This window comes from Bombus huntii, chromosome 16, assembly GCF_024542735.1.
Source record: "Bombus huntii isolate Logan2020A chromosome 16, iyBomHunt1.1, whole genome shotgun sequence".
Taxonomy (NCBI): domain Eukaryota; kingdom Metazoa; phylum Arthropoda; class Insecta; order Hymenoptera; family Apidae; genus Bombus; species Bombus huntii.
In genome coordinates this window covers 1,065,878-1,091,664 of record NC_066253.1, presented here as the reverse complement: position 1 = coordinate 1,091,664, position 25,787 = coordinate 1,065,878, and the positions used below count along the sequence as shown (strand labels likewise).

Genomic DNA, 25,787 nt, shown 5'->3' with positions numbered 1-25,787 from the left:
TATAGAAACACCAATTTATTAATTCAAAATATGGAATTTAACAAATACAGTTACTCGTCCACTACCGAAAACAATCATGCATCATTTATATTCCCAACTCATTTCGAACCAGGCCAATTTTTCCCAGCCACGTTACAAACTACCCTTCCCACGCTTTTAGAGAAGAGAAACGCGTCCTCACGGAAAACGAATAATAATAGCAACAGTAAAATAAAAAGGAGTAAAACGACGGTGAAAAAAAAGAGGAAAAAAGATGCAAGTCCAACGAAGCGAAATACCGTGCCGCTGCTGTTGAAGGCTCAGCGCCGACCGAGTTTTTCAGCGTGGCATTACCGATTTATATTTTATATATAAATCGCCGGATTTACCGTCGGATATGTGCGTTTTTAGTGTATATCCTTGCAGCGAGAATGCACTCCGTCAAACGTTCCCTCTCTCGGCAGAAACATGGAAAAACGTGGCCCGTATTTTCCGCCTTTCTGTTTTTCACCAATCCCATCCTCTGCTCTTTCCTAGCATCCCTGCCGTTTTTCGTTCCCCGCGCTCTGTTTCTCCGTGCTTTTTGCCGTGAAGGGTGCAAAAGCAGCAACGGGGATGGAAAGTGTTTCAGGTGAGTGGAGTCGAAGCGCAAAAGAGGGTGTGAGCGGTGATCGGTGAACTTTTTACAGGGTTTAGACTTTTATTAAATCGCGAACACACACACACACACAGTTCGAACCAAATAGTGGTTTCTACTTGTCTCATGGCTGAAAGTTTGCCTAGACGTTGTCAGGAAATAATCGCTAATGTTGGACGTTGGACACGTTGTTAATTAAGCGCGTACTAGTTTTTTCTTTCATGTACTTTCGATCTGTACAAAATTTTTTACAAAAACAATTGATTTTCATAGAGATACCGCGACCATGCTCTTGCGAAACAGACTGTATATAAGTGTCGTAATTAGACGTCAGATTCTTACGCGTTTACAAGGAAGTTGAAATTGCAAAATTGCACAGGATGTATATAACATGAAAAGGTATGCAAAATATCCACGGTACAGTAACCTTTTGTTATACTTGATGGGTAAAGTTATCATCCACCGAGGTTCTACTTTTAATGATATTCCAAAAAATACGAATTTGCGTAAAAATTGGTAATTCAGTTATATTAAATACAATAGCGTGCACGTACTTTTTGTAGCTATTGTAGGTATCTATAAGTGACGATATGTGCCTCAGAAACGATCTCAGCTGCCATGGAGTCAACATTCCTTCGAGGAAACTGGGAACTCTCTGATCGCGTACACGACCTTCAACCTAACCTAGCGTGCGATCGAAAATTTTCCAATTATCTGAGTAAACGCAGATGGCGCGTCGCTCGCGAGATCATGGCGTGCAAAATTAATCGGATCGGCTCTCGTTCGTTTTCGCTCCGTTCGAAGCGGTCTGAGAAATCTTTTTGCGCGACCCGGGGAAGGGTGAGAAGGTGGAAAAGAAAAGGGAACGATATGTTTCTTTCTTTCTCCGGCGTTCCAGAGGGATCCACGTGCAGGGTTAATCAGAGTCGAGGTAAACAAGCGTACGACCAGCTCGCCTGGTAATTAGTAAGGTCCGTTAAAGTGGATTCCGACACTAGCGCCGCAAAAAAGGAGCGACACGAGGACGATTAAAAGCCTGCTCGACTTGGCGCTCCCTTTTTCGTGTTTCGTCCCCACTGCTGATCTTCGTTTTCAATTCTGATGACAGCGTTTCACAGAATCCGTGTTATTCGCGTTTTAATTGGTTTTATTGGCTCCTCGTTTATTTGGAATTTGGTGATCCTCGGTTATTTGGTGTATTGTTAGAAGAAGTGTGATTGGAGTGGATGAAAAATTGAAATGCTCTGACGTAATATTGTATGTAGTCTGTTTTTAGAGAAAATTGGCAATTGGGCAGGTGGATGTTATAGATTTCATTTATAAAACTCGGAGTGAGTCCTATGTTCGAAATGGGTTTGTTGTTTTTGTAAAAGATTAATCGCTAGGTTGATACTGTGCGGGTTTTGTTCGAAATATTTTTTTCTATACTACATATATATATATTATATTAACTATATACATTAACAAATATATAACGAAATGTTATTTAAAAGGAATCAAAGGATTATCATCACTTTGATATTTTCCTCCATTCCTTGTATCTACTGTCTTTTTTGCTAATTTTGTCAGAGATATTTTTCGGTATCAATGTGGTTTCGAAATATCTCAGTTTCTAGAACCGAGATCTATCTCTCTGCTACCACAAATCCACTAAAGTGTCAGGATACTTATGAGGGATGAAATACGCCGTAAAAGAAACAGGATCCAATCTTCTTTCATTCCATGTCTGTCTACGAAATTTCAAGATATACTACCAGACAATTATTACCCTCGTCCAAGGCAGTCGGACTGAAAAGACTACAAGCGAGGATCGTTGTTGAAAATCGCTTCAGAAGCTGTTCATTCACGGGCAAGTCCGCTCTCTCTTAATTCCCTTCGAGATATCCCGTCTCGTCGAGCGAAAGAAATCCGATTAGCAGGCCGCGGCGGTGCCCCTGAGCCCGTGAATCATAAAAATACACGGGATTACAAAGGGGCTGATGATTATCAACGGGGGAGCGCCGAGGATGTTTCACCTGGCTGCACCTTATCTCTCGTACACGTGTTCTCGTGTAACCAAAACTGGATTCCGGGGTTCAAGTGAATTTTACCATTACCTTTATTAATGTTTTATGCTATTTGTTGAATATTAAAGTATACTGTAGCCTATATTAAAGTACATCGTTAGTTTATGGCTGCCTATAACTATAATCAATATAATAATAGATATAATAATAAATAACAAAAGACTAATATACTGGACCAACTAATAATCTAGACTATATTACGTTATAGTGACATACTATGTTTGATCTCAATAAAATTATACGATCTGCAAGCAGAGAATGAGTCCGAACGATACGTAGAGGAAGGTCGTGACCACGACTCCTCGTGTCCACCCTCTGATTCTTGGTTTCACACTCGGTCGAGCGGGAAAAGGAGAGGATGACAGGGTGACGAGGCTGGATGAGGCCTAGTCGTGCGTGCAACCCTACATTGTTTGCATTCAGAACTGTTCGAATGACGTTGAACAGAGATAAAGGATGGCAATCCGTGTGAATTATCTTTGGAAATGGTTAGAAAAGCGTCTTCCTGGTTTGGGAACGACGATCATGAAACATTTTTATTCTAGAAATATTGTGGTGGTCTTAATGGCAGTAATAATTATTTAATCTGTGTACGAAGATAATAGTGCAATCTATGTTTTAGAAACTTTCACGTTCAAAGAGTTGGAGCTTCTCAAGATAAACGCATTATCCGCCAACGTCACGCCTTCCTCTCAATTTATACAACTCGGTCCACAAAAACGGAGAATCGCGTAAAAGAGGGAAGAAAGGAGGTCGCTAAATCTTCATAGTGTTTCAATTACCTAATTGAATTCTCCCGCGTGCCAAGTCAGTCGCCATCGTGGCGTGAGCCAACTGGCTTCCTCGTAGGTTAAAACACGAGTAAACATTCTTAATTTGGCCGACACCATTAAAAGGCATATAGAAATATAAGAAATGAAATTCGCGTATGTTTTCATTGAAAGTTTCGATTCCATCGCACGTTACGTTTATCATCGCTATGAGAATATTTGGTCGCCTTTGGCCGTCTTGAATGAACCATCATAAAAGCTGCGATGGTGAAAATTTACAGAAAAAAAAAAAACAGACAACAACAACAAACACAGAGGAGCCTAAAAATTGGAAGTCGAGTCTACAATACCTTCCGAAAATATTTTATGTATATTCGCGAACACTCGCAATCTCTAACCCAAACTGCTCAGACGCAAAAAATCAACTGAAATATCAAAGCCTAAAGTTGGAAGTCGGGCAGCTTCCAAAAACATTTCACGAATGTATCAAAAAAAAAAAAAAAAACGTGAATCAAAAAATGAACGAAGCACGAGTATCCGAGCCTAGAAATCGGAAGTCGTGTCTGCAACACCTCTCGAAAAAAAGATCTCTCTACAAGAGCGATTATCTCGCAACCCATCGCTATCATTGCCTCACAAGCCATTAACCAAAAACGTCGGGCACCAAGGATCGTCCGCGTGTAACGTTAATTCCGGAGGGGCACACATACGCGCGCATGGATGTACACTTTCGTTGGAAAGTTACAAAACCGCCAGAATCAGGGACGAGGTACGAACGAATTCAACGTTCCGCTTCGGGCCATCGTGTCTCTCTCTCTCTCTCTCTCTCCCCCTCTCCCTCCCTCCCTCATTCCCTTTTCATCCTGTCTTTCTCCTTCTCCGGTCCCTTTCCACGGCCCCGGCAACGGTCTGTAAACGTGCATTTTCATCGTCGCAAAATTAGTTCTCTTCCGATGAAAAAGCTTACTTCTATCGGGGGAGAGAGCGCGCGTGCAACCCCCTTTTTTCCCCTGTGTAGATTGCTTCAAAGCAAATACTCGCCCTGACCCCCCGCCCCTCGCTCACAAGGTATGGCCCCGCGAGGAAATTACGGGAACCGGAGGTAAATCTAACGAATTTCCATTGTAACGCGATGCAGCCAGCCAGCCTGCAGGCTTCATCTTGATTTTTCGAGACAACGCCAGACTCTTTCAGCCGTGGATGCTGTATATCGATCCGGTTACCGACCATGGGTCTCTTGTGTTTTCCCGCTGTGATTCCTTGGTCTGTTGCACGCAGGTGCACGCGTGTGAAAATTTGATCGAGGGATCGATAGGGACGCGATAGGAATTGGAGTGGTTGAATGGCGAAGATTATGCGCGGATTTTCACGCCTTTGCGAGAAATCTCTAACATCTCTAAAACCAATGTAATACGCACAAATGTACGACAACCATGAATTTTTTCAAACGCTTATTCGCTGATTCTGGTGGAATCGTTGCAATTCAGGATTGCGTATATTTATAAGAAACGACAAAACAGTGGCTCGAGACAACAAATTCCCATAAAGTCGGTAATCGAAGAGACGTTTTTATTCCTGCATCCAAACCAAAAGACTGAAAACCGTGTCCGACATTCTCGCCCATAGCCATCCTTTAACAGCAAGTCAAACATAGACTAACATACAACAATCATGAAATCCGCCAATTATTTCTCTAACGATCGCGGTGGAATCTTCTGCAGCGGCGATCGAATTATTTGTCAGAGCGTCTCGCAAAGCGAAGAAGGCTCAACTCCGCAGAGTAGGAGAGAAAAAGGTCAACAGTTAGTTCCAGTAGGATCGTGTCGCGCAACCACGTCGTCGACAACGGTCTTTACATCATTGTCCCACGGGAATCCATACCATTAACGAGTTTCGAGCTTCTTACTTTCCATCCGCTGAACTCTCTGGGCGATCCTCTGAAGTGTCGCCTAGGCGATGTGCTTCAATCGACAAAGACGGCTTCCGCGAGGCTCGAACCTGCCAATTAAGGTAGTTATCAAATTCAATGGCTCAAAGGGAATCGCTGATCACGGGAACTGAATATAACCAGGGACATCAGGACGCCAGGACTTGCTAACCTTTTTTACGCTGTGTCGTCTTTTAGCCTGTTCCACTTGGAAGATCGATGTAAGAAGCTTCGAGCTTCTTGGATCGCGCCTTATAAACGACTCGGAAGTCGTTTGTGCTTGTCGTCATTAAAACAGCCTTTGCCTTCGTCTGATCGCTTCTTCAGACGTTTAGCGTACTCGCCGATGCTTCCAAGTGTGGGCTTTTCGCTGCTTGCCAATACAAGGAGTGAGGAGAAAAAATGATTGCAGGATACTCTTAATACAAAGTTATTACGACAGTCCTGTGTACAAAGTGTGCTCGCAAGGATGATATAATTTGCAACAGGATGAGTTCAGATCTTTTCTCGATGAATTTCCAAGCAATACAACATAATAATCAACGTTATTGCTAACAAGTTGCGTTCCAACACGGTGAGGCTACCTTTTCTGATAAAACGTTGAAGAAACAAAAATTCTTCCTTGGAACAAGAAAAAGAGAGAAAAGAAGAAAACGGTCAGAGCTTCAGATAGTAGAAAGAGTCAACTTGATAATATTTTCAGACAGCCACGTCTCATTTCCAGAAACTGGAACGCCCAAACTATCTTTCGTATTATGAAATGTGACGAAAGAAGAGAATCGGTTAAGCGTTTAAAGTGTCTTCCTTTGACGTCGTTTTGTTAACCAATGGCGATCGTTCGTTGAAAATTCTTCAAGCGACCGTGATTGTCATCGACGCGTGAAAAATATGTAAGGGGTTGAAAGTTACTGGCAACAATGGACTTGGAACAGAGTCCCAGCGTCATTGTTCTCCTGACGACCATTAACAAGTTCGTAGCTACTTAGCCGACGTCCGCGAGTTTGCAAAGCGATGGCGCTTCAATCGAGAAGCGGCAGTCTTTCCATGTCATCAATTAGCTGGAAAATACCGTGGCACGTCAAAAAGTGAATCATTAACGCCGAGGCAACCTGTTCTTTTCCAATGTTAGCCTGTTCCTCTCGGTTCAACTTAATCCTCCTCATATTTGTCTTCCTTGTTTCTTCCTTTTAGACGTTATTTATTCAAAGATCAATGGTTTCTACTTTATTGCTTTCGGACTGTCTGTTGTTTTCATCATCTTTTTTATTTTAGATCCCCAAAGAGTCCCTTTTCAGAAAAAAATGTAAAGATTCCTTATATTTAAATCTGTCTATATGTTGCTCTCTCTCTCTAATCTATATTTCTAGGGATCGTCGTTTTTCTTCACAGCCTTCGTTCACTGAATCCTTAAACCCCTTTCTAGATGCGTTTTTACGAAGACAGAGACTGGATTCGAAACAATTACTCCTCGCAGAGAGTGACAGATGGGTCGATAGCCTTTTCCTGCGTTCTGGCACGCGTTCCAAGTCATGTTCCTCAACCCTTCTACACTCGATTCGCCACTTGTCCGGTGGTATGCGACTCGTTTAACGTCGTACAGGCAAATCTTCGTGACAATCCCTTCGTGTTCATCGGTCTGGCAATTCACAACGCAGTCCCCAGACACGCGGACACTGTTCTCAGGGCCAAAGTGCAATCACCCTCTGCTAGGTTGCTAGAGGGGCAAAGGAACCGCATCGGAGAACTCGACGAGACTTTCCCCTTTCGACTTAATTGGCGGCTTCGAGACTAACGGCGCCGGCCGTCTACGTCGATTGAAGTGCCGCTTTGGCCACGTTCGTCGACTAAGAAGCTGGAAACTCGTTAATGGTCCTCGCGAAACAATCGATCGCCCCTCCGGATCTCGCTCATTTCCTTTTTTCTTTTGTTTTCCAATGGCTACGCAAATTGACAAATTCTTTTGGATAAAGTGGAGATTCTAATGGACACGGCCTCTATCGAAATTGCAATTCAATTTCTAAAAAATTCAACGTTCCAATAGCTTTCTTATCGGCAGCTTTTTCACCCTCGTTTCGTTCATTCACAGCAATACTTGCGTTATTTTCTAACAAATCACCACGTACATCAGTTCCGTTTGTCACGATTATGCAAAAAAAGGTTCAGCAAAGTCAGGTTTGAATAGAAATCGATAAATGGACCAAACACTGTGAGCAGAAGAACAACGAAACGTGTGCGGTTAGTTAGTCCGATGATGAGCTACGTATGCGCTAGCTAATTGCGGCGATTAGGTACATAAGCAGCTAGAGGACTGGACTTGGAAGTGGGTCAACATGTTTCAGTTCCGTGAGTGTCAAAAACCGAGTACCCATAGTTTGAAAACCGTCTGGGCTGCGTAATAGTTTGCGAAGATGCTACACTATAGTGATTCTGTAGCTTACATGTAGAAATTTAGGTAAGAGTCAGTTAGGTTTCAAAATTTGTGCAAGGTACCATTAGGGGCGAAGAGTATTTTAAATTATAATCGAGTTTGGCTAAAATTTTAAGACACGGATAATATAAAGTCAAAGTTTAAGGAGTTCACGAAGCAGAGGAAAAGATGGTTGAAAATATGGTTAATCAGAAATGTACAACAACCGATATGATGCTTGATATTTACCATAAATGATTTTATAAAATATCCAAGACTGTATAATTTAATAAAAGGCACTTTCCAACCATCTGTTAGAAGCTTAAGCGAGACTTAATGTGACTAACAGACTCTTACGAGCGAACTAAATAAGTTTCACATGAAACTATGTTGCCTAGCTGCTGCACTGGAATCGGCCACTTTTAACGATAGTAATAAGCTACGCTAAGGAATTTATTACACGCGCGACCAGCAGATATAGCATATTCCTAATGGTGCATAATGTCCCGGAACGAGATCGTAATCCAGATGAAGATTACCATTTCGACCATTCAGAACAATTTCGTCTGCTATACGATTACGATCCTTTAAGCTGTTTATTACCGAAGTTAGCAGCGGCCGGGAAATATTTACGCGCTTCCGGCTTATCTCCGACAGTTCTTTTACGGTCCATTCACATGCAAATTAGCCGTATAGCACTAGAATACTACGTAACGATAGGAATTCGACGTTCCTTTGCTTAATGTCTGCCAATGGATCGATTGACCGATCACTACCCAGTTTTCCTTCTACTGCTTTAGTTACGAACTTTCGAAGTCACTTTTCCTACTTTTACGTTAGCACATTTCACGATCGATATTTAAACCAAGAGTCAATTTTAATATCGCTTCCAATTTATTCCGGTTGTTTCTAGAAATATTTCTAGCTATTTCTATTTATTTTAGTATTCTATTTTCATACCGTTTCCGATCTATTTTCATACCGTATCCGATCTGTATTCTTGTGATCTCTAAAATTTGTACAAACGAGCTCGTGCTTCCCCGAACTTCCTCAAATTATTTTTGCAATACAATCGTAATCACACTGTGACATTTCTAAATATACATTCCATAAGCTCTAACAAATTTTGTTCAGATCGAATGGCATCTCTCCCAACTATTTTTAGCTGTTTCTACAAAATAGAATAGTTACATAACCTCGATAAAACAAACTCCAATTTCCTAACTTCTATCCAGCCCTAAACGGTCGCCATTCGATGATTAATTACGCAAGGAATAAAAGCAATAAGAACAACATGTTCTCCTGCTTTGGCATTTCCTCCAGAACAGAAGGGACGAGAAGTATAATAATTTATCCGAACACGTGGTGCCTGTATGAGGACAGGATTAAAGCACCGTACACACAGTGCGAGACTTGTTTCCGCTGCGAATATAGAAATGCAGTAGGTTGCATGATACACCGTTGCGAAGATCGCTATTACGAAGCTTCCATATTCCAAATTCTTATAAATTTAACACCTTCGTATTCCAACTTCTCATAATTGACAACTTGCACATTCGAAATGCCCTAAACTAGAAATTAAGTAGAAAGTAGATGGAAAGTGGACAGCCTATAATTTGTCACTCGTCTGATTTACTATGTTATAATTAAACATTTTATAATTAATATATTAACTATACTATATACTATTATAAATATTATAAAATTCTGAGGCAAGAAGAGGCAGACCTCGAGTTATGCAATGAGGTATGAAAGTATCATCGTATGCAGAATGCTCGAAGATCCTCGGTTGGCTGTACATTAGCTCTAAAGGAATGATCCATGCCAGCCCGCTATATTTCCACGAGCTATAGCAACTTATCCTGTCCTGGTGTTATTCTCGCGAACGTTTCACGCCAGACTCCGTGCAACAAGGGGTGGATTAAGGTCTTTTGCGCTCCGTCCACAGCCGGGCCGGGCTAATAGAAAGAGGAAAGTGGATCCAATTCGACTGTTTTTCTGGCCTGGATGCCTCGTTTTCACGGCTCGTTGCACGAAACTGAGGGGTGGCATGGCGTGGCGCTCTGTTTGCACCCTTCCATGCACCCCCTTTACGAACTGTCGATCGACGGGATGATTTACGACGCTATAATAGCGGCCGGAAATCGTGGCGCCGGTTTTACCATCCGGTTCAACCCTTTGACGACTTGTGATGCGGTCGAGAACATTTATTAACGAGTAACTTTCCTCGAGTGATCGTCTTGTTACAGTTTTTCCAATTTGGGGATGTTGAGGAGAGATTTATGGATCGCTAGAAAGTATGTTTTTCGGTGAATCGAAGGTTTTCGGCGGTTTCACAAGAGTATCGGTCTAACGTGGCAATTCTACGTTATGGGAATATAGTTCGATATTCTGTTTTTCATGTTTCGTGTATAATACATAGAGTGTGAATTTCAAGCAGACGTATTATTTGTAAATTAGGAACTCGTCTCTTTTTCTCTATCAGAAATTATTATTTCAAATTTATTATACTATCATTTTAAGAGTACCGATCGGTGCCTCAAAGAGCGTACAATTTTTAGAATTTCCAACATTTTGCCTCGTAAGAAAAATTGTTCTACTTTTAAAATTCGTCATAAATTGTTGAATAGATGGTGAATTTTGTAGGTTAAATGACGAAATAGGGGGTCTATTTCGAGGATAATGGAATCGAGTATGAAAAAGGAGCTGTACGCTAATTTATTCGCCGATGGCAGCAAGAAAGGTATTCATCGGCCTGTCACACGGTCGATGCGCGGAATAACAAGATGATTGCCGACGATATAATTTATTCCGCGATTACAGGATAAGAAACAGCAAGAATAACCACTTACAGGCATGCGATGCACCAAGGATGCACGAATGCGGCAGCAGAAAGCAAGTCAGCACTAATGGCCACTTCATCTTCGAATCTGAAACAGTAAAAATGGAAAGAACCAGGTCAGAGATCGTCTAATATATTAATAACAACTCCTTAAAGTCTCTCTCGACGTAATTTTAAATTTGTATTATTAGCTCACAATTTAGAATGTACACGGAGACAGATACAAGAGTCTGGTCGTTATACAATTTGCTAACTTACTCTGCAATTTTTCTTTCCTTTGCGAAAAAGAAGATATAAAAATGCGTTCCACTTTCAAACAAACATTCAACATTTCAAAGTACATTTTCATGGTTAATTTTATTTTAAAATTTTTGCTCGAGCAAACGCGATGCTTTCTTAAAATAATAAAAATAAATAATAATAATAATAATAAAATAATTGGACGTTAGAAACGTCCTCGCTTTAATTAATAATGTTCGCTTCGATCTCGTCAGATTTGTCTTGCCAAATTTTTCTAAGCACAAACCTCAAGATTCCAGCGATTGCATCAACAGCAATTATTATATATTGAGAGTGTAGCAGCTAAGTTTCAGATAGTTAAGAGCTGAGAAACTCCGTTACAAGCTGTCTCCCCCAAGGAAAAATAGTCCATCACCGAAATTCCAACCATCTGATGCATCGAATGCTCGGCACAGGGGTCATTATCCGGTTTCTGTCGAGCGAAAGAATGACCAGTGGAACAGTTTTGGCTGGCGAGGGCCTTCCCCTAATTGCAGGCCATCGATGTTTGGAAACGAACACGGTGGTTCGCATTAATTCGCCACGAGTGTGCTGTTTCTCAGACTTTCGTGAGGGGTTGTTGAATAAACCGTACAACCTAGATAAGTATAGAAGGCCAAAGCTTGATATTAGGCTGAACGTCTGCTCAGCTCTCTCCACTCTACTTTTCTGTCATTTCGAATCGATCAGCTCGCCTAACTACGGAAGCAGTTAGGCTCCAGCAATGGAAGGCTTTTTATAAGTGACGTTAATGCCTAGGACGTGTTTCTTGGGAATAGGTAATTAGAAAGGGGAATTTCAGACGTTCGCCTTCGGGCCACGAGGCGATTGGCAATCGCGATGAGGTTAGGGGATTGCGTAGGTGGCGCTACTTACGATTTTCCATCAGTTATGGTTAGTTTATCGACGCATATAATTCATTAGTAGTCTCAGTGATCCTTGGATTTCTATATTTCTATGTTAGTTCGATTTTGACAAACAACAACAATTTTTTAACGATTTGGAAAGATATTTAGATAAACTAACCACGTCATTTTATCGTACGTGTTAGCGGTTACATCATACAATTCGACAATTTTGTATTTCTACGTGATAATGGATACGTCGAAGACAAACTTAAAAAGTCATACAATATCGTTAATAGGGTGTAGAAAGAAACTTCTTGTAATTTGTCTCAGCAGTTCGAGTACGGAGTCATCAAACGAAATAAATCAGGCGAGCTCTCTCGGCCCAATTTCAAAGTCCTAGAAGCAGGCAATGGAACAGGGGTATCGTTCGTAGGAATCCAATTCAATGCAATCGAGCGAGAGCGACGCGAAACAATTCGCGGCGATGGAAGGGAGATCAATGTTTCAGGAATATCGAACCGGAGGGTAGCCATAAATTCGCCATCTCCTCGAGATCCTTGGAAACCGCGTCACGAACAAACAGTTCCGTCGCGTCCGTGGCGCATCTTCCATCTGATCTTCCTTCCTCTTGTATTGAGAGAAGAAAAAAGACGCTAGCAACGAGGACATGGAGAGAAAGCACGAAGCTAATATCTACGGGCAAGCTTTTATTTTTCTTTATTAGCTGGATATCATGAACGACCTATCGACGGTCTCTGGTATCTGGCAAATTTTATTCTCGGGTCACATTCTTTCGTGTGTGACTCGCGAAGAAATATATGCGTTGGATTAGCGAGCGATTAAAAAATACGAATCTGCACAAATATCTGCAGTCTGCTAGTAATATTCACGTCTGTTTCATTCCTTGCGTCTCCTATAACCAACATGAGCTTGACTTCTCTCTCTAATTTCCAAAAAGAAAGAAAAAACCAACCCCATTCTTACGTTCGAAAGTCCGAATTATACTAATCACATCGACAGCCGCTTAACCCATCCTGCCCACTTTCTCCCGCCTAATCAACCCCTCTATATTTGCCTCCAATCTCTAAAAAAGAATCCACCAGTTTCCAAGAACAATACGAGAAGATCAGCCAGAGGGAGAGCCTCGGCAAAACATTGCTCGCAGAACACAACGCAGTGGAGGAAAAAAGGACAGTGTCATCACCGGGAACAGCACAAAGAGACGCGGCTAAGTGGAAGAGAGTCCGGTAATTTGCTTTCACCGCGAAGAATAAAAAGGGGACGGACGATCAGTGGGCGGATTAAGGAACGCTGAGATTTTCGAAGGAGCGGAAGCTAGCAACGCGGAAACCGGACGTCGAGCAAGGTCTTCCCTTGGGTCGTAAGGACAGAAACGGACGGGAGGAGAGTGGAGCTAATATCCTGCAGGAAGAGGAGTCTTTATTTTTCTTTATTAGCCCGGCAACAATGGCGGAGTACGCGCGCCAGTGTCAATGGTCTGGCTTTTCGCAAGCTCGAGCAAGCCTGCGAGCCACCCAAGCGAATAGGATGAGGCCGCATCTGCGGATTCCCCCAGCCAGGGTGGTTCCCCGTCGTCTGCGTCAGAGGAACACATAGCTTGTGGCTACAAGCTGGAAAAGAGTTATGGCAGACCCAGGGAACACGGAGTGGAATGATATTAAAAAACCGAGGGAGGAATTGCGTGGCTTCCACGACACTGTATCACCCGTCGAATTAATGTTGCAGTAAGGACACCTGCTTGTGGCGGATCAGACGCGGGATGACTGTTCTTTGCGATAAACAGCTGGGTCTTCGTATATCTGATTCTGCTCGGATTTTGTGGTTGAATAGTTTTCAGGTGATTAAGGATAATTGAGGAGATTCGTGAAGCCAGTCTGCTATTTAGTTGGATTTTGTTTTTCTATGGTTCTGGAATATTTGCCAGTAACCGAGAATGTTTATTAGATGAATCGTATACACAGATGGATTTTTGGTTGACTGTTCTTTGAAGCTAAACAGCTGCGCCTTGGTATATCTGACGATGGTTGAATTCTGTATCTACGTAGATTTTGTGTTTGTATGGTTTTAAGATGTTTGAGGATAACTGAGAAAATCCGAAAATGAAAAACACTCTCGCTCTAAGAGAGTCCCTGAAAAGTGTCCATATCAGAGCCAACACACCGAGCGTTATCTGTAATCAATAGCATCGCGTCTCACAGTGGCAAAGGATGATCCCAGAGCGTCGCAAAACGAGAAACGCGAGGATCGTGTACATAAGGACGCGAAGGCGTACGTGGTGAAGACGAAGTCGGGGCAGAAAATACAGTACAAAGAGAAAAAAAAAAACTGAAAGAGGAAAACAGGGAAAGCGCGGCTCCCAATGTACGCAGGATAGAAAAAAAGAAAGAACTGAGAAATGGAGGCAGGCGACGAGGAGAAGGAAAGAAAAAGAAGCTGGACGATGCCAGTTAGAAGAGAAACAGACCAAGGAAAGAAGAGAAACATCGCCTAGAGCGTCTCTTCGTGCGTTCCCCTGCTGTCTGCCCCTGGTGACTAGGCAACCAACCTCGCTACGACGCTCTTCGGAACTCTTGCTGGTTTCCTCTTGAACTCTACCTGCTGGCTCCTTTAAACAGCCGTGTGACGCTGTCAGCCACCGTATTACATTCCGTACGCGCTCGCACGGTGTTCCCTTAGCGCCTACATGTGTAACAGTCATTCCAGCCATTGGTGCATCCTAATAATATGGTCTTTTTTACCAAACATAGGATTTTAAAAGAAGACGCGTGAAACACCGTTTATTTCTTGAAGAAATTTTACACAGTGACGAATAGACCGTCGAATTTTAGACATTTATGGGGAATTTAAAATTCCCAAAGAGACGAAAACCAAACAAAATAAAAAGAAAATTTCAGTAGCACTTTTGCTATTGATTGACAACTGCTAAATTAAAAGCTGCTCCGCTGTAAATAATAGAAACTTATCATATTGCTTTCCTATAGTATTCAGATACCATCAATCCTAAAAACAACGAACTGATGATATCTCATCCGATAAATTTAATTCCGTTGCCTTGAGAGATTTGAAAATCGTGATCTCATTTGCATGCATGCACATGGAAAGAAATGCGTTGGAATACGAATCCATTTGTACGGCATCCTGAGGGACGCGATACCGAATAACACGATCCCCTGTGTCGACAACCCCATAATCCAGCCATACACTGTGCGTGCCGTTGCCCGCAGTCTGCGTTATGATACGCGTCGGATTATGTACGCGGCTTAATGTCCCTGCTGACATGGTCGATCGTTGTAACGACTTCACCAATGCCACTACACTTGAGATTGAAACATTCCAAAGAAAATAATAGTAAGCTGTATCTGATAATTACTAGATTGCTGAAGCTAAACCAGCATCCCAATATTACTGTAACGAGTCAAGTTCAATCCTAAAATGCCTAAAAGATTCCAATGGATAGGCGAGCTTAATTACATCAAATATCTTCGAATTTGGAGATTTCACTGTGTGTGATGAAGAATTCTGCAGCTTGCGGAGTAAAATTCTATTTCTTTCGTAGATTTTACATTTGATGTCACTTATTGCAATAGTTTCGTCTGCCATAAATTCGTGACAAATGTAATGTTACAACGACAAATACATTATCTTATTCTACTTCTCTTCAAAATACACAAATTTAAATAAAATTCGGTATTGTGTACCAGTTTAAAGAGAGGCAGAGTTTTATGTAATATTTCGTAGCACAAGAAATTCTCGCGTTTCGGATTTAATATAACGTTCATCGCATTGTTGAACTTACCCCTTCGAGGAGTAAAATTTAGCCTCGCAAACCTGCACATTTAAAATTTATTACACAAGTCGAGAATGTCTGACGTGGGTGGGGAGGGGGTGGCTGAGGGCGGTGGTAGACTCGAGGAATTTGTAATTTAAAGCAAAGTAAATTCCGCGTAAACGCCAGTTTATAATTCTAAATAACTCTCTCTCTGTACAATCGATGTTAATTCGCGAATAAAATCTAATTAACAACAATGTGCCCCGCTCATCTCCTGAATCACGATATTTTTATTTCATTTTTCCTTTATCTAATTATGAAATTAAACAAACTAGTAAAACGACGTAGATTACGAAAATGCAAAACGTTGGACAACAAAAGATTGGGTCAAATCTTTTTTTGTCGTCAATAGATATCTCGATAAAATCATGTTACAGCAAGCTTTGTTAGGCTTCTCGCGTGTAATAATAACAGCTTTGACGATAAAACAAATGAAATATTACAAATGAATTTTACAAATAAATTTTACAAATTAGAAATCGTCTTGCACCTTCATAAAATTCACTAATATTATCAGTTGATAAATTACGAGTGCTAAAGGACTCGGATCTGGTAAACTGGCATGCCCATTGGAGATCTGGCATCAATAACACAAGAACTGCAGATGTTACTAGATCCATAAACCTCGCTAGACCTCTCCACGTCATAACTGATACAAAGTACCAATACATACAAGCTGTTAATCCCAGCAACAGCTAAGAAATCTCATCCACGTCATAAATCCACTTAAGGGCCAGGCTCAATCCTCGGTAAAGCCCTATTCCAGTCATAAATTCGCCGATAGCTGGCTGGCTCATGCATCATTAGGGAAATTTCGCGATCAACGGCTAACGCCACCGGGCAACCGATTACACTAGTTTCACTTCTCAATCAACTAATTCACGATTGCTTTTAAACGATCCAAAAATACGATAGCCATTAAAAATATTAACAGGAAGCTTTATAATGTATCAACCTTTTCTTGGTATTGTACTCTTCAATCCTTTAACGCTATGAACTCATATATGAAATTTGAAAAATTGTTAAATATATTATGCGTTATGCATTGAGACTGCTAGACAAAATAGGAATATTTAGTTATTCTTTATTATTTTCTGCTATTAGAAATAGTTCTATTTCGATAAATACCTTTTATTAAAATTTTTATTTTTTGAAATATTCTTGTTTCTAAACGCTGCAGTGAAAGCCTTCGACGGGAACAGACATTCTAGTTTGAGAACGATATCGGTATGAAATAGCACGCTTCGATGATGGCCCTGCTTGATTTCACTTTTTTTCGTCCCATGAAAACGCGACGAGATATTTCCACGACACGAAAATTTCGCCAATAACATCGAATTCGCGACGTCATGTCACCGTGAAATCATTACAGCTGGTGATCGTTAAAATTAATGGACTCCTGCGTCCCGTGCTATATTTCCATCGTTAATGAGACGTACCCGTGACAGGAAATAAACGATCGAGCATACCTACCCATCGAAATGTTATTAAATTCGGTTCGCTTCTCCGCGTGATACTTTCGAATCAACGATTCATTAACAATTATAGTACCAATCTTACTTTCTATGGACATAGACAATTTATGGTCGTTTTAGATACAATCTTTCAGTTTTATAGAAATACTTTTTGAAGTTTGAATACATGAAGTTTTGAAATGCCAAAATTCGGGATATGAAACATAACAATTTTTCTAGAATATAAAATATACTTCCATTTTCGAGTTCTACTCTTTCATCTGTGTTTATGAAGAAACAAATTTACATAAACATCACACAAATTTCACACGATCATATTTGTCTTTCACCCCCCCCCCCCCCCCGCCCCTCGCAGCCTCAAAAAAAGGAAAAAAGTGAAACTAGAAGTTCCGGCTGTATCGCACAGGAACAACTCGGCTTATTTTCTCGGTGCCGCGTTCGTATGCATCGCGTACAGATTGAAATCCAACGAGGCATCGATCGAGACGCGACGAAATTCCACGGAACGGGGTCGATGCCACGCACGGGGAAACCTGGCTGCTCCTGCGAGCAGAAATACCACCGTGGAATCCTGCATTTTTTCTCGTCAGATATGGGGCATAGCTGGACTAACAATTAATCTCCGCTCTCGAAAATCTATCTTGCGCAAGAAGCACAAGAAACATTTTTCTCGCGTGTAAACAACGATGTTTCATGATCTTGGTCACGTGATCTGTGTAAAACAACAGCGTCATAGTAGGTTTCCTTTGATCAGATGACTTTATAACACAGAATGATCACTTCGGAGTAAGTTTAGAATTTTCACCAGTCAACTTATTCGTCTGTAACAACTGAATTTATTATTTTATTTACTGGAACCTCGAAGAATAACTAAAAGCTTGATTTTTTAATTTCCGACGAATAGCTTCAATACCGATTCAAATTTACTGCTGAAATGTTTTTATCTTTTTAAAACAAGAATTTTTAACTAGATATCGACGGAAGAACAGACTGTCGAACGATTTATTTCCGCTTTTACGATTCGTTACGTTCTACAATCGACTAAAGAAACCTGTAAATACAAGAACCAATGAAGTATAAAGCATAGGCCACTACACTATACACAGAATGCAAGAGAAGTAGGGAGAAGTAAAGAAAAACAAATGGAATTTCTTGAATAGGAAGTCGGATGATGCCGGTGATTCAAAAGCACGAAGTGCAATATTTTATCGTCGTCACGTTTCCTACTGGCCCTTGTACACGTGTAAATAATTCACGTTACAGTTACGTATGTGCTTCGCTCTTTTCTTTAGCACTTTTCCTAAAATTATTGTACGATATTTTAGGGATTACATAGTTTCGCAGACTGAACAACTTTTTTATACCAAAATCACCTAACTTTAAGTTTAATTATTTAATTTGTATAATTGTATTATTCGTGGACGGAGTAAAAAATATAATTCAAACTACGTGAATAATAAATTGTACGAGGCGAAGGAAACGGAAAGTGATATAACACGGTAGAAGGAAGGAAGCAAATCATGCTAGATACGAAGCTCGATTTGCGCTAACAGCCAAACTGCAGCTTAGTCAAATATTGCTCAATGGCTTTCAAATGAGCCAATGCATAGCCCCGTTCACGTTCCAATCATGTACAACGCGTTGAATAATATTTGTCGTTGTAGTATGAATGAGGCATCCATGTAAATAGTCGGAACGAAATTACATTTGAATAATAAATTTTCCGCCGGAATAAATTTTTCTGCAAATATTTTTATTCCTGTCTCGAACTAGTACACTATACAATCCAGACGATGCTATAGACACGAAGGAAATCTTTAACCTATAAATATTATAATCCGCCTCTCCAGGCCTCTTAAAATATTCTTAACAAGTCTTGCAATTCATTTCGCAAAATGCTCATTCCTCTCTGGAGCATTGATTTATAAATAAAAGGGAAGAATGGAAAAGAAGAGAAGAGAAGAGCATGAAAAGAGAAGAGGAGAGAGTATAAGAAAAGTCCGTTGCCCTAGGACCAATTACGAGCGAAACCTTGACAATCGCTGTCAAAAGAGAGCGTAATCCTCAGAAACGTTCAAACGAGCAGCGTTTCACCAACGACGCCATAAATTAATGCGCGACAGAACGGGGCGACTTCCCCCGAAAAAGCTCCAAAAAATAACAAAGAAAAATGGAACAAAAAAAGAGAAGCGATCCAGTTATTCTCCACGGGGCCGGAAATTTCCGGAAACACGAATTTTCATTGTGCCCCGAGCGGAGGTATCCGGAAACGATAACAACGAGCCACATAACCGTGCGGATAAACAATAGTCGACAAACAACGGGCGAGAATTCTGCATTTCAGGGGCTCATCGTGGCCCGCCAATAATGGACGCTCGAACGGGACACGTTGAAACAACTCTGCAAGCCCATCGGGATCAGGAGCACTGGAAGAGTGGTACACTCGCTACAAGATACGCTTCTATGCTTCACGATGCCGAGGTGGGAATATTTTTCGTGGCACTTGCTGTTTTTTCCCAAGGGATACCTCCCAACGTTCGGTGCGAGATTTGAGATTTTTATGTGGAAAGGAGCTTTTTGGGTAGGAAAACTTGGATTTTAAGGTTAGGTTTGCATAACAGATACGCAGCCACGCTTTTATGAATATTAGCACAGGTACTAAAAGAATTTTTGCAGAAATTTTGTAATAACGTAATTTTTAAGAACTGTTGTAATTTTACTCGACAGATAATCGTTCGTATTTTTCAACGAGAAAGAATCTTTAATCTTTGGATTAAAAGAAATTCTCAGGTTAGACCTGTGTAACACGTACATAAGTATCAAGGTGCGTAAGGTAGGTAAAGTAAAAGGATGATTGTGGAATTGTCCAAAATTGTACGAATTATTGGTCGATTCGAAATACTAAATATTTCAATATCGATTCTATTTTTCTCTCATTTATATCGGTATGTTTCTGATAGATACGATCGATCACATACCTAGCCATAATTAGTTCTAAGAAAAGTACATTTAAAATTTCGAGATCTATAATCGCTGTATGGCGTATTGGTATAGTGTAGCACTAATATATCATATTATAATAACAATAACGTCAGCACGACTTGTTCCTCATCCGTCCATCTCTGTTTATCATGAACCAGCGCCCGATTCTGATTAAACCGAATACCCATAATGGAGCCTACATGTGTAATCCTAGGCTGGGTTTATAAAAACGTCCTGGCGCACGCTGCCGTAGGAAACGGGGGAAAAGCGTGCAGACTCGTTAACTGATAATCGATAATCCTCATCCGCCTGGTCGGTCCACCTTTCCCTCCCTTTTCCCCTCCATGTTGAACGTACAACAACGGACAGAAAATATCGACGCGATCCAGTGAGTATTGTGCAAGCGATATTAAAGCTTTTCCACGGAACTCAGTGAACTTTTCGCGGCAAGCAGACTGTTGTAAATCGACGTAGGCAGAGGTCTGCGCCAACCTCGACGCTGGCCAAATAGAACAAAGGATATCGAATGTGTCGAGCGACAAAGCAGCGCCACGACGGTGGATCATGCGAACCATCCGCTTGGCTAATCACAATGGAGCCAGAGGTAATATCGTGTTACTTATCCGACCGTGTTCTTCGCCGGTATTTATTCTGATGAGTCTGGTTATCTCTGTTTGAGTAGCAATTTTAGACAGAATGATGATTAACGTATTAAATTTAATATTACTAAAACGGTGCTACAGTAGCCCGCGAACGTATTTCGACACATTCTAGAGAACTTTTACGTATATAACACGCGTGTCATACGACATATTTTGAAATTTCGTTAGCAATGTAACGAGACACGGCTGTCGTGATCATGTCGATGAAATTTGCGACCAATCTCAATATACAAATTACACTATATCTGTTATAAAATTAGATTTCGTGAAATATTAGCATACAGAATGTATAGCCATCTCAGGCATTGTAATTTCCAAACCTTTCACGCTGAAAAGTCAATTTTGCTTTTTTATCCTTTGCGCTATCTATCGCTCGAAATCTGCAGGTTATTAAATTTATCGAAAATTTCATGCATTTCTACGCCTGCAATGATAGAGTGAATTTTCAAATCTACAACGATACTCTAAATTTCCAGACCTACGATAATACGGTATATCTACATACGCAAAATTACTGACTCGCTGGAAACTCGATAAAAATTTCATATTTAAAGATTTTATTTCCATCTAAATTGCCACCTAGTATCTAACCATGATCTTCGATGTCACTGATATGGAATCAGACATTTCTTGAATTTTCAATTCATCTAGGTTGAAACTGAAGCAAGACGCCGGTTGGAAGTCGTCATCGTGCATTAAAAAAGAGAGGGAGGAAAGAACGCAGAGGTAAAAATGTCGGAGGTAGTTGGTATTCCTACCGGAGATGTTTTCGTTAAGTTCCACCTTCATTTCTGTAAAACGTTTGCAGCACGTGAATACTTGCTTTCAAGCGTATTGTACAACTCTTAACCGCAACTAGGTCAGAGCAAACGTATATGCTGGATACTTTAATCTTTTATGTGATTGTTACGGGAATACTTGTGCTTCCCTATGTAGTTCCTCTTTGCATAGTTAACAACCTTCTCGGCAGGCACACGCGTACGCGTAAGCTTTTCTCACGAGAACTGAACAATCCCTATTGCAATTAGTGGCAATATTTTCTAATTAATGAAGTAGGACGGACTATTAATTCGGGAATTTTTTGGCTCGTTTAAAAATTTTCATTTTAGCAATTACGCGAGTTTCAAGAGATTACGATGGAATTATACAGGGAAATATAAATATTCGTAATTAATGAAATTTTAATAGGAAAAAAAATAGGAAATTCTTTAGATGCTCTTAGAATTTCAAGGCATTTTAGGTATCATCTGGTGCAAGTTTCAAAAGATTATAAATATTTCACTATTTAACTTTTTGAATTATGCAAACTACGACTAACGATGCTTCATTTTCATATCGAATTTTTAATAAACCGTATCATGCTGTAAAAATGTATCATTTTTAATTTATGGTATTCTTTCCACGTTGATATAAGAGAATTCCACTTTTCCATTTCTGTAAGCCGTTGAACAAGATTAAAGATTTTCCAGAATATCTTTTCAAGCGAATATTAAATTCCCTCTTCTATGTTAACCATCTGAATTAATAATAATTCTAATAATACAATTTTCGTACTACGCGATATTACCACTTCATTTTCCAATCCACTCCAATTAACTACCATATCAATTTAAAATTAGAAACATTACCATCTATATTATACCTCTTTATAGTCGAACGATAATGTTAATCAACAACCTCGTTTTCATTGTTTCAATTCTGTTTCTACAATATGTTTCTATGTTTCATATTCATTTCCTTAATTTTGCAATAATTTCATTCGAAACGTTCATTAATTCTCATAGTTCTATTGTAGTTGAATATCATTCATGTTCTTTTATAAGAGCTGCTATAGTAGAACTCCATTTATCCGAACATGCCGAGGAACAAACAGTTTATATAATCGGAGTTCGTATAATACGGGCTCTCCAATTATCTCTACTACCTAATTATTGTTCGCATAATAGGAGCTCATGTTCAGATAAGTGAACTTAAGCAACAAAAGCTTAGTCGGACATTGATGAGAATAGAGTTCTGCTGTGTTGTACTTTTACAACCAAGGACCAAAAAAGGACACGAGTACATGCAGGTAATTTACTTCAGCTCGATATTACAATCCCTGAACAAGCTTGCAGCTCCGTCTCGAAGTCGTCGCCAGTATCTACGGTGTCTAGATTAGAACTTCATCGCGATGAGGAATGACTCGACGTCTCGGGAATTAGGAAACCTTAGGATCAGGATCAGCGAAATGGCCAGGTGACAGGTTTTGCTACACGCGTCCATCCCCCGAGGGGAACCCCTGAATTTTCGTTTTTCCGCCTACAAGCTCAATTATCCGTGTAACGTTGCACTGTTCTCGCCGAAAGTGTAATACGGGCCGCGTAATCCAGCCTCGCGATTACGCGGTTTCTCGTGCTGCATTTCGAAAGACGACGCGTACCATTTTGCTTTCTGTTGCACGCTTGCCAATGAGAAAACCCAACTCACGGCGCGTAATTATCGCTGCAATGCGCGCAGCGTTACGAGAGTTTCGTTACACGCACGTCTCTCGATTCGCTCGACGATGTATCAACAGGGTGAAACGTGGAATTAGACAAGCTCGAAGAGAAAGTGGTGCCAGATTTTGACTGTATGCATGAGTGTTGCAGAAAGGGAGCTTAATAATAAGGTTGAACTCTGCGAGTTCGTAGTATTTTTTCGTCTCATTTTTCTTCTTCCTTCTGCGTCGTTCTTTACTCGAAATACTCTTCTCGATTTTATCTAGATCGAACAGCCGACAGAATTAATCGAATAAACAACGAACAGACCCAGAACCTATACGTTCGAAACACACCTGTCCTGCATCAATGGCCACATCTTTCCAATGTTATGAAAGCCTGAAACCAACACGTGACAAAGGTATCGCGACAATTCTACATTGTATATCAATGACAATTTGCTTTATTACACCGGTGACGCTGATAGCTAATCGGCCTCGTACACAACTGCCTATCTACGCGACGATGTATCGTGGGCTTGTCACTGCATCGTTACTTGCACGACTACAGGAATTATTTAACGTGGAACACGAGGCTTTCGCTTCGTAGATAACGCTTGGCGATACGAAATCGGCGTTCAACTACGTTTCTCGTGCCGATTCTGGCCAACATTTTTGGTAAATGCTCGACAGCGTCAGCCAGGGGAACGCAGCCGATTGAATTACAGAGAGTAATCTGTAGAGACACAGATGGTCGTGTAAGAGGGGACAGAAGTTCGTGTTGAATGAGATTAGTACCTCTAATAGCGCTACTTGAAATATTCAGAGAGGAAAAATGAACATTAATGACGGTGTGTTGCGATAGTGATGTAGGTCGATGTTGGGGAACCTGATAATAGACGGTCATCGGTTTCGTGGAACTCTGATAAAAGGTTACTTTATTTTCCTCCATGTGTATGTATATATATAAAATTTGGCGTCGATGTTGCTAGCCAAAATATTTTACATAATTGTTACTCGTAATCGGAACGATTAATATTTAATATTTTTTTAATCGTTTCATACTTTAAAAAATTCCTTTCAGACTTACCGATGACCGGCACCCATACGAGTAAAAATTAATTTTTCTATAAAAAAAGTTTCAAACAACTATTATTTTTTCATATGAAACACGAAGAAGTAAGAAATTCATACTTTCCGCGACTCCTATAAAGTTACATTTACTTATTCACTTTACGTGTAAACGTATATAAAATTAGAAAATACGCTGATTTATTGGAAAATAAAATTCACCTCGCGTTACAAGCTAATTGCCATTTGTAATATTCGCTAAAAATTAGAAACAAACTAAAAGCTCGAAGGATGCATTTTTCTCGAGGTGCCTATTTGTCCCAACAAATGCACGTTGCACTCAAGACAGAATATAAACGTAACGCGTGGAATTCATTAGGGCGCGGCTAGCTCAATTTTCTTCTAAACGTGACTTACTTAAGCCACTTTAAAGACAATTGCCGCAACCGAGTGCGAAAGATACGCGTTTTAGACCTCTCGTGCTTAATTGTACCCGCTCGAAATTAAAACCTCCCCCCACCAACGACCCGCTCTCTTCGCAACGCCACTATTTTTCATGTAACCTCTCCCTATTTTTATCCATTACGCCGTGTTAGAGGCAACGAGAATTCCACGTTAAAGCACCTACAAAGCGTTTCCTTGTATCGTACACACGGTCCGATTAATTAACTGAAATTAATTAAAACGCGCACGATAATGCGCGCCCCCGCTACGACCGGCAAAATTAAAACGCTTCGCCACCCTAATTTCCTTTTCGACTTTTGGCTTCGTAGAATACGATAGCCCATGTCCATTACACTCTTCTTCGTGGTTTAGTTCTACTTGTTCGATTTTTCAAGATGCAAATTTCATCTTTTTTCATCTTCGTGCTCCGAATTTGCGAATTTTGCGATTTTTAATTTCACAACTTACATAATTTTCTAGTCTGTGATTTTTTCATTCCTGAATACGTGAACCTTTTTAATCCTGAACCGATAAGCATAGTTTTGAATTTGTAAATTCGAAATCTACGAGTTCTTGAATTACCGAAATTCTGGAATTTTGAGTGTCTAAACATTAAATTTGCGGATTTTCGTAACTCCGAACTTCTCCAACCTTCGATATTTTCCGAGTTCTTAATCTTTCGAATCGCTAAATTTTCGTTCTTTCGTTCGTTTCACCATTCGAGTCCTCTAAACTTTGATCCTTCCACTTGCTGAATTCTTGAATCCTCCGATCTTTCAAACTTTATATTTGTAGATTCCTGAATCTTTCAGTTCTTGCCACTTCAAACTCATAAATTTTGTACATCCTCGTGTCTCGACGTAAAAACGAAAAATACCAAAAACAGCCTTCAGCAAAATCGCCAATGTACTAATTACACGCGCCATCGTCATTACAATGTAACTCGCGCAACTATTGGTTGTTGACACGACTGCTAATCGATATTCAAAGCGAGTTCCCTCGAAAACTACGGGAACGTGCACTCGACTCGAACAGGGGCAGAGGGTGGAATCACTTCCTCCTCGACTTCGGCGTCGCATCGATTAAGTCGTAC

General features: G+C 40.5%; 1 protein-coding gene across 3 annotated transcripts in view; it reads right to left on the bottom strand.

Moving 5' to 3' along the window:
- LOC126874834 (uncharacterized) overlaps nucleotides 1–25,787 on the bottom strand; it is a 318,734-nt gene that overhangs the window by 147,671 nt on the left and 145,276 nt on the right. For all 3 annotated transcript variants that reach the window (XM_050637322.1, XM_050637321.1, XM_050637323.1), the window contains one exon: nucleotides 10,639–10,716. In XM_050637322.1, coding sequence (XP_050493279.1) covers nucleotides 10,639–10,708 — 70 coding nt within the window. In that variant the 5' untranslated portion in view covers nucleotides 10,709–10,716. The remainder of the gene's footprint in view (nucleotides 1–10,638; nucleotides 10,717–25,787) is intronic.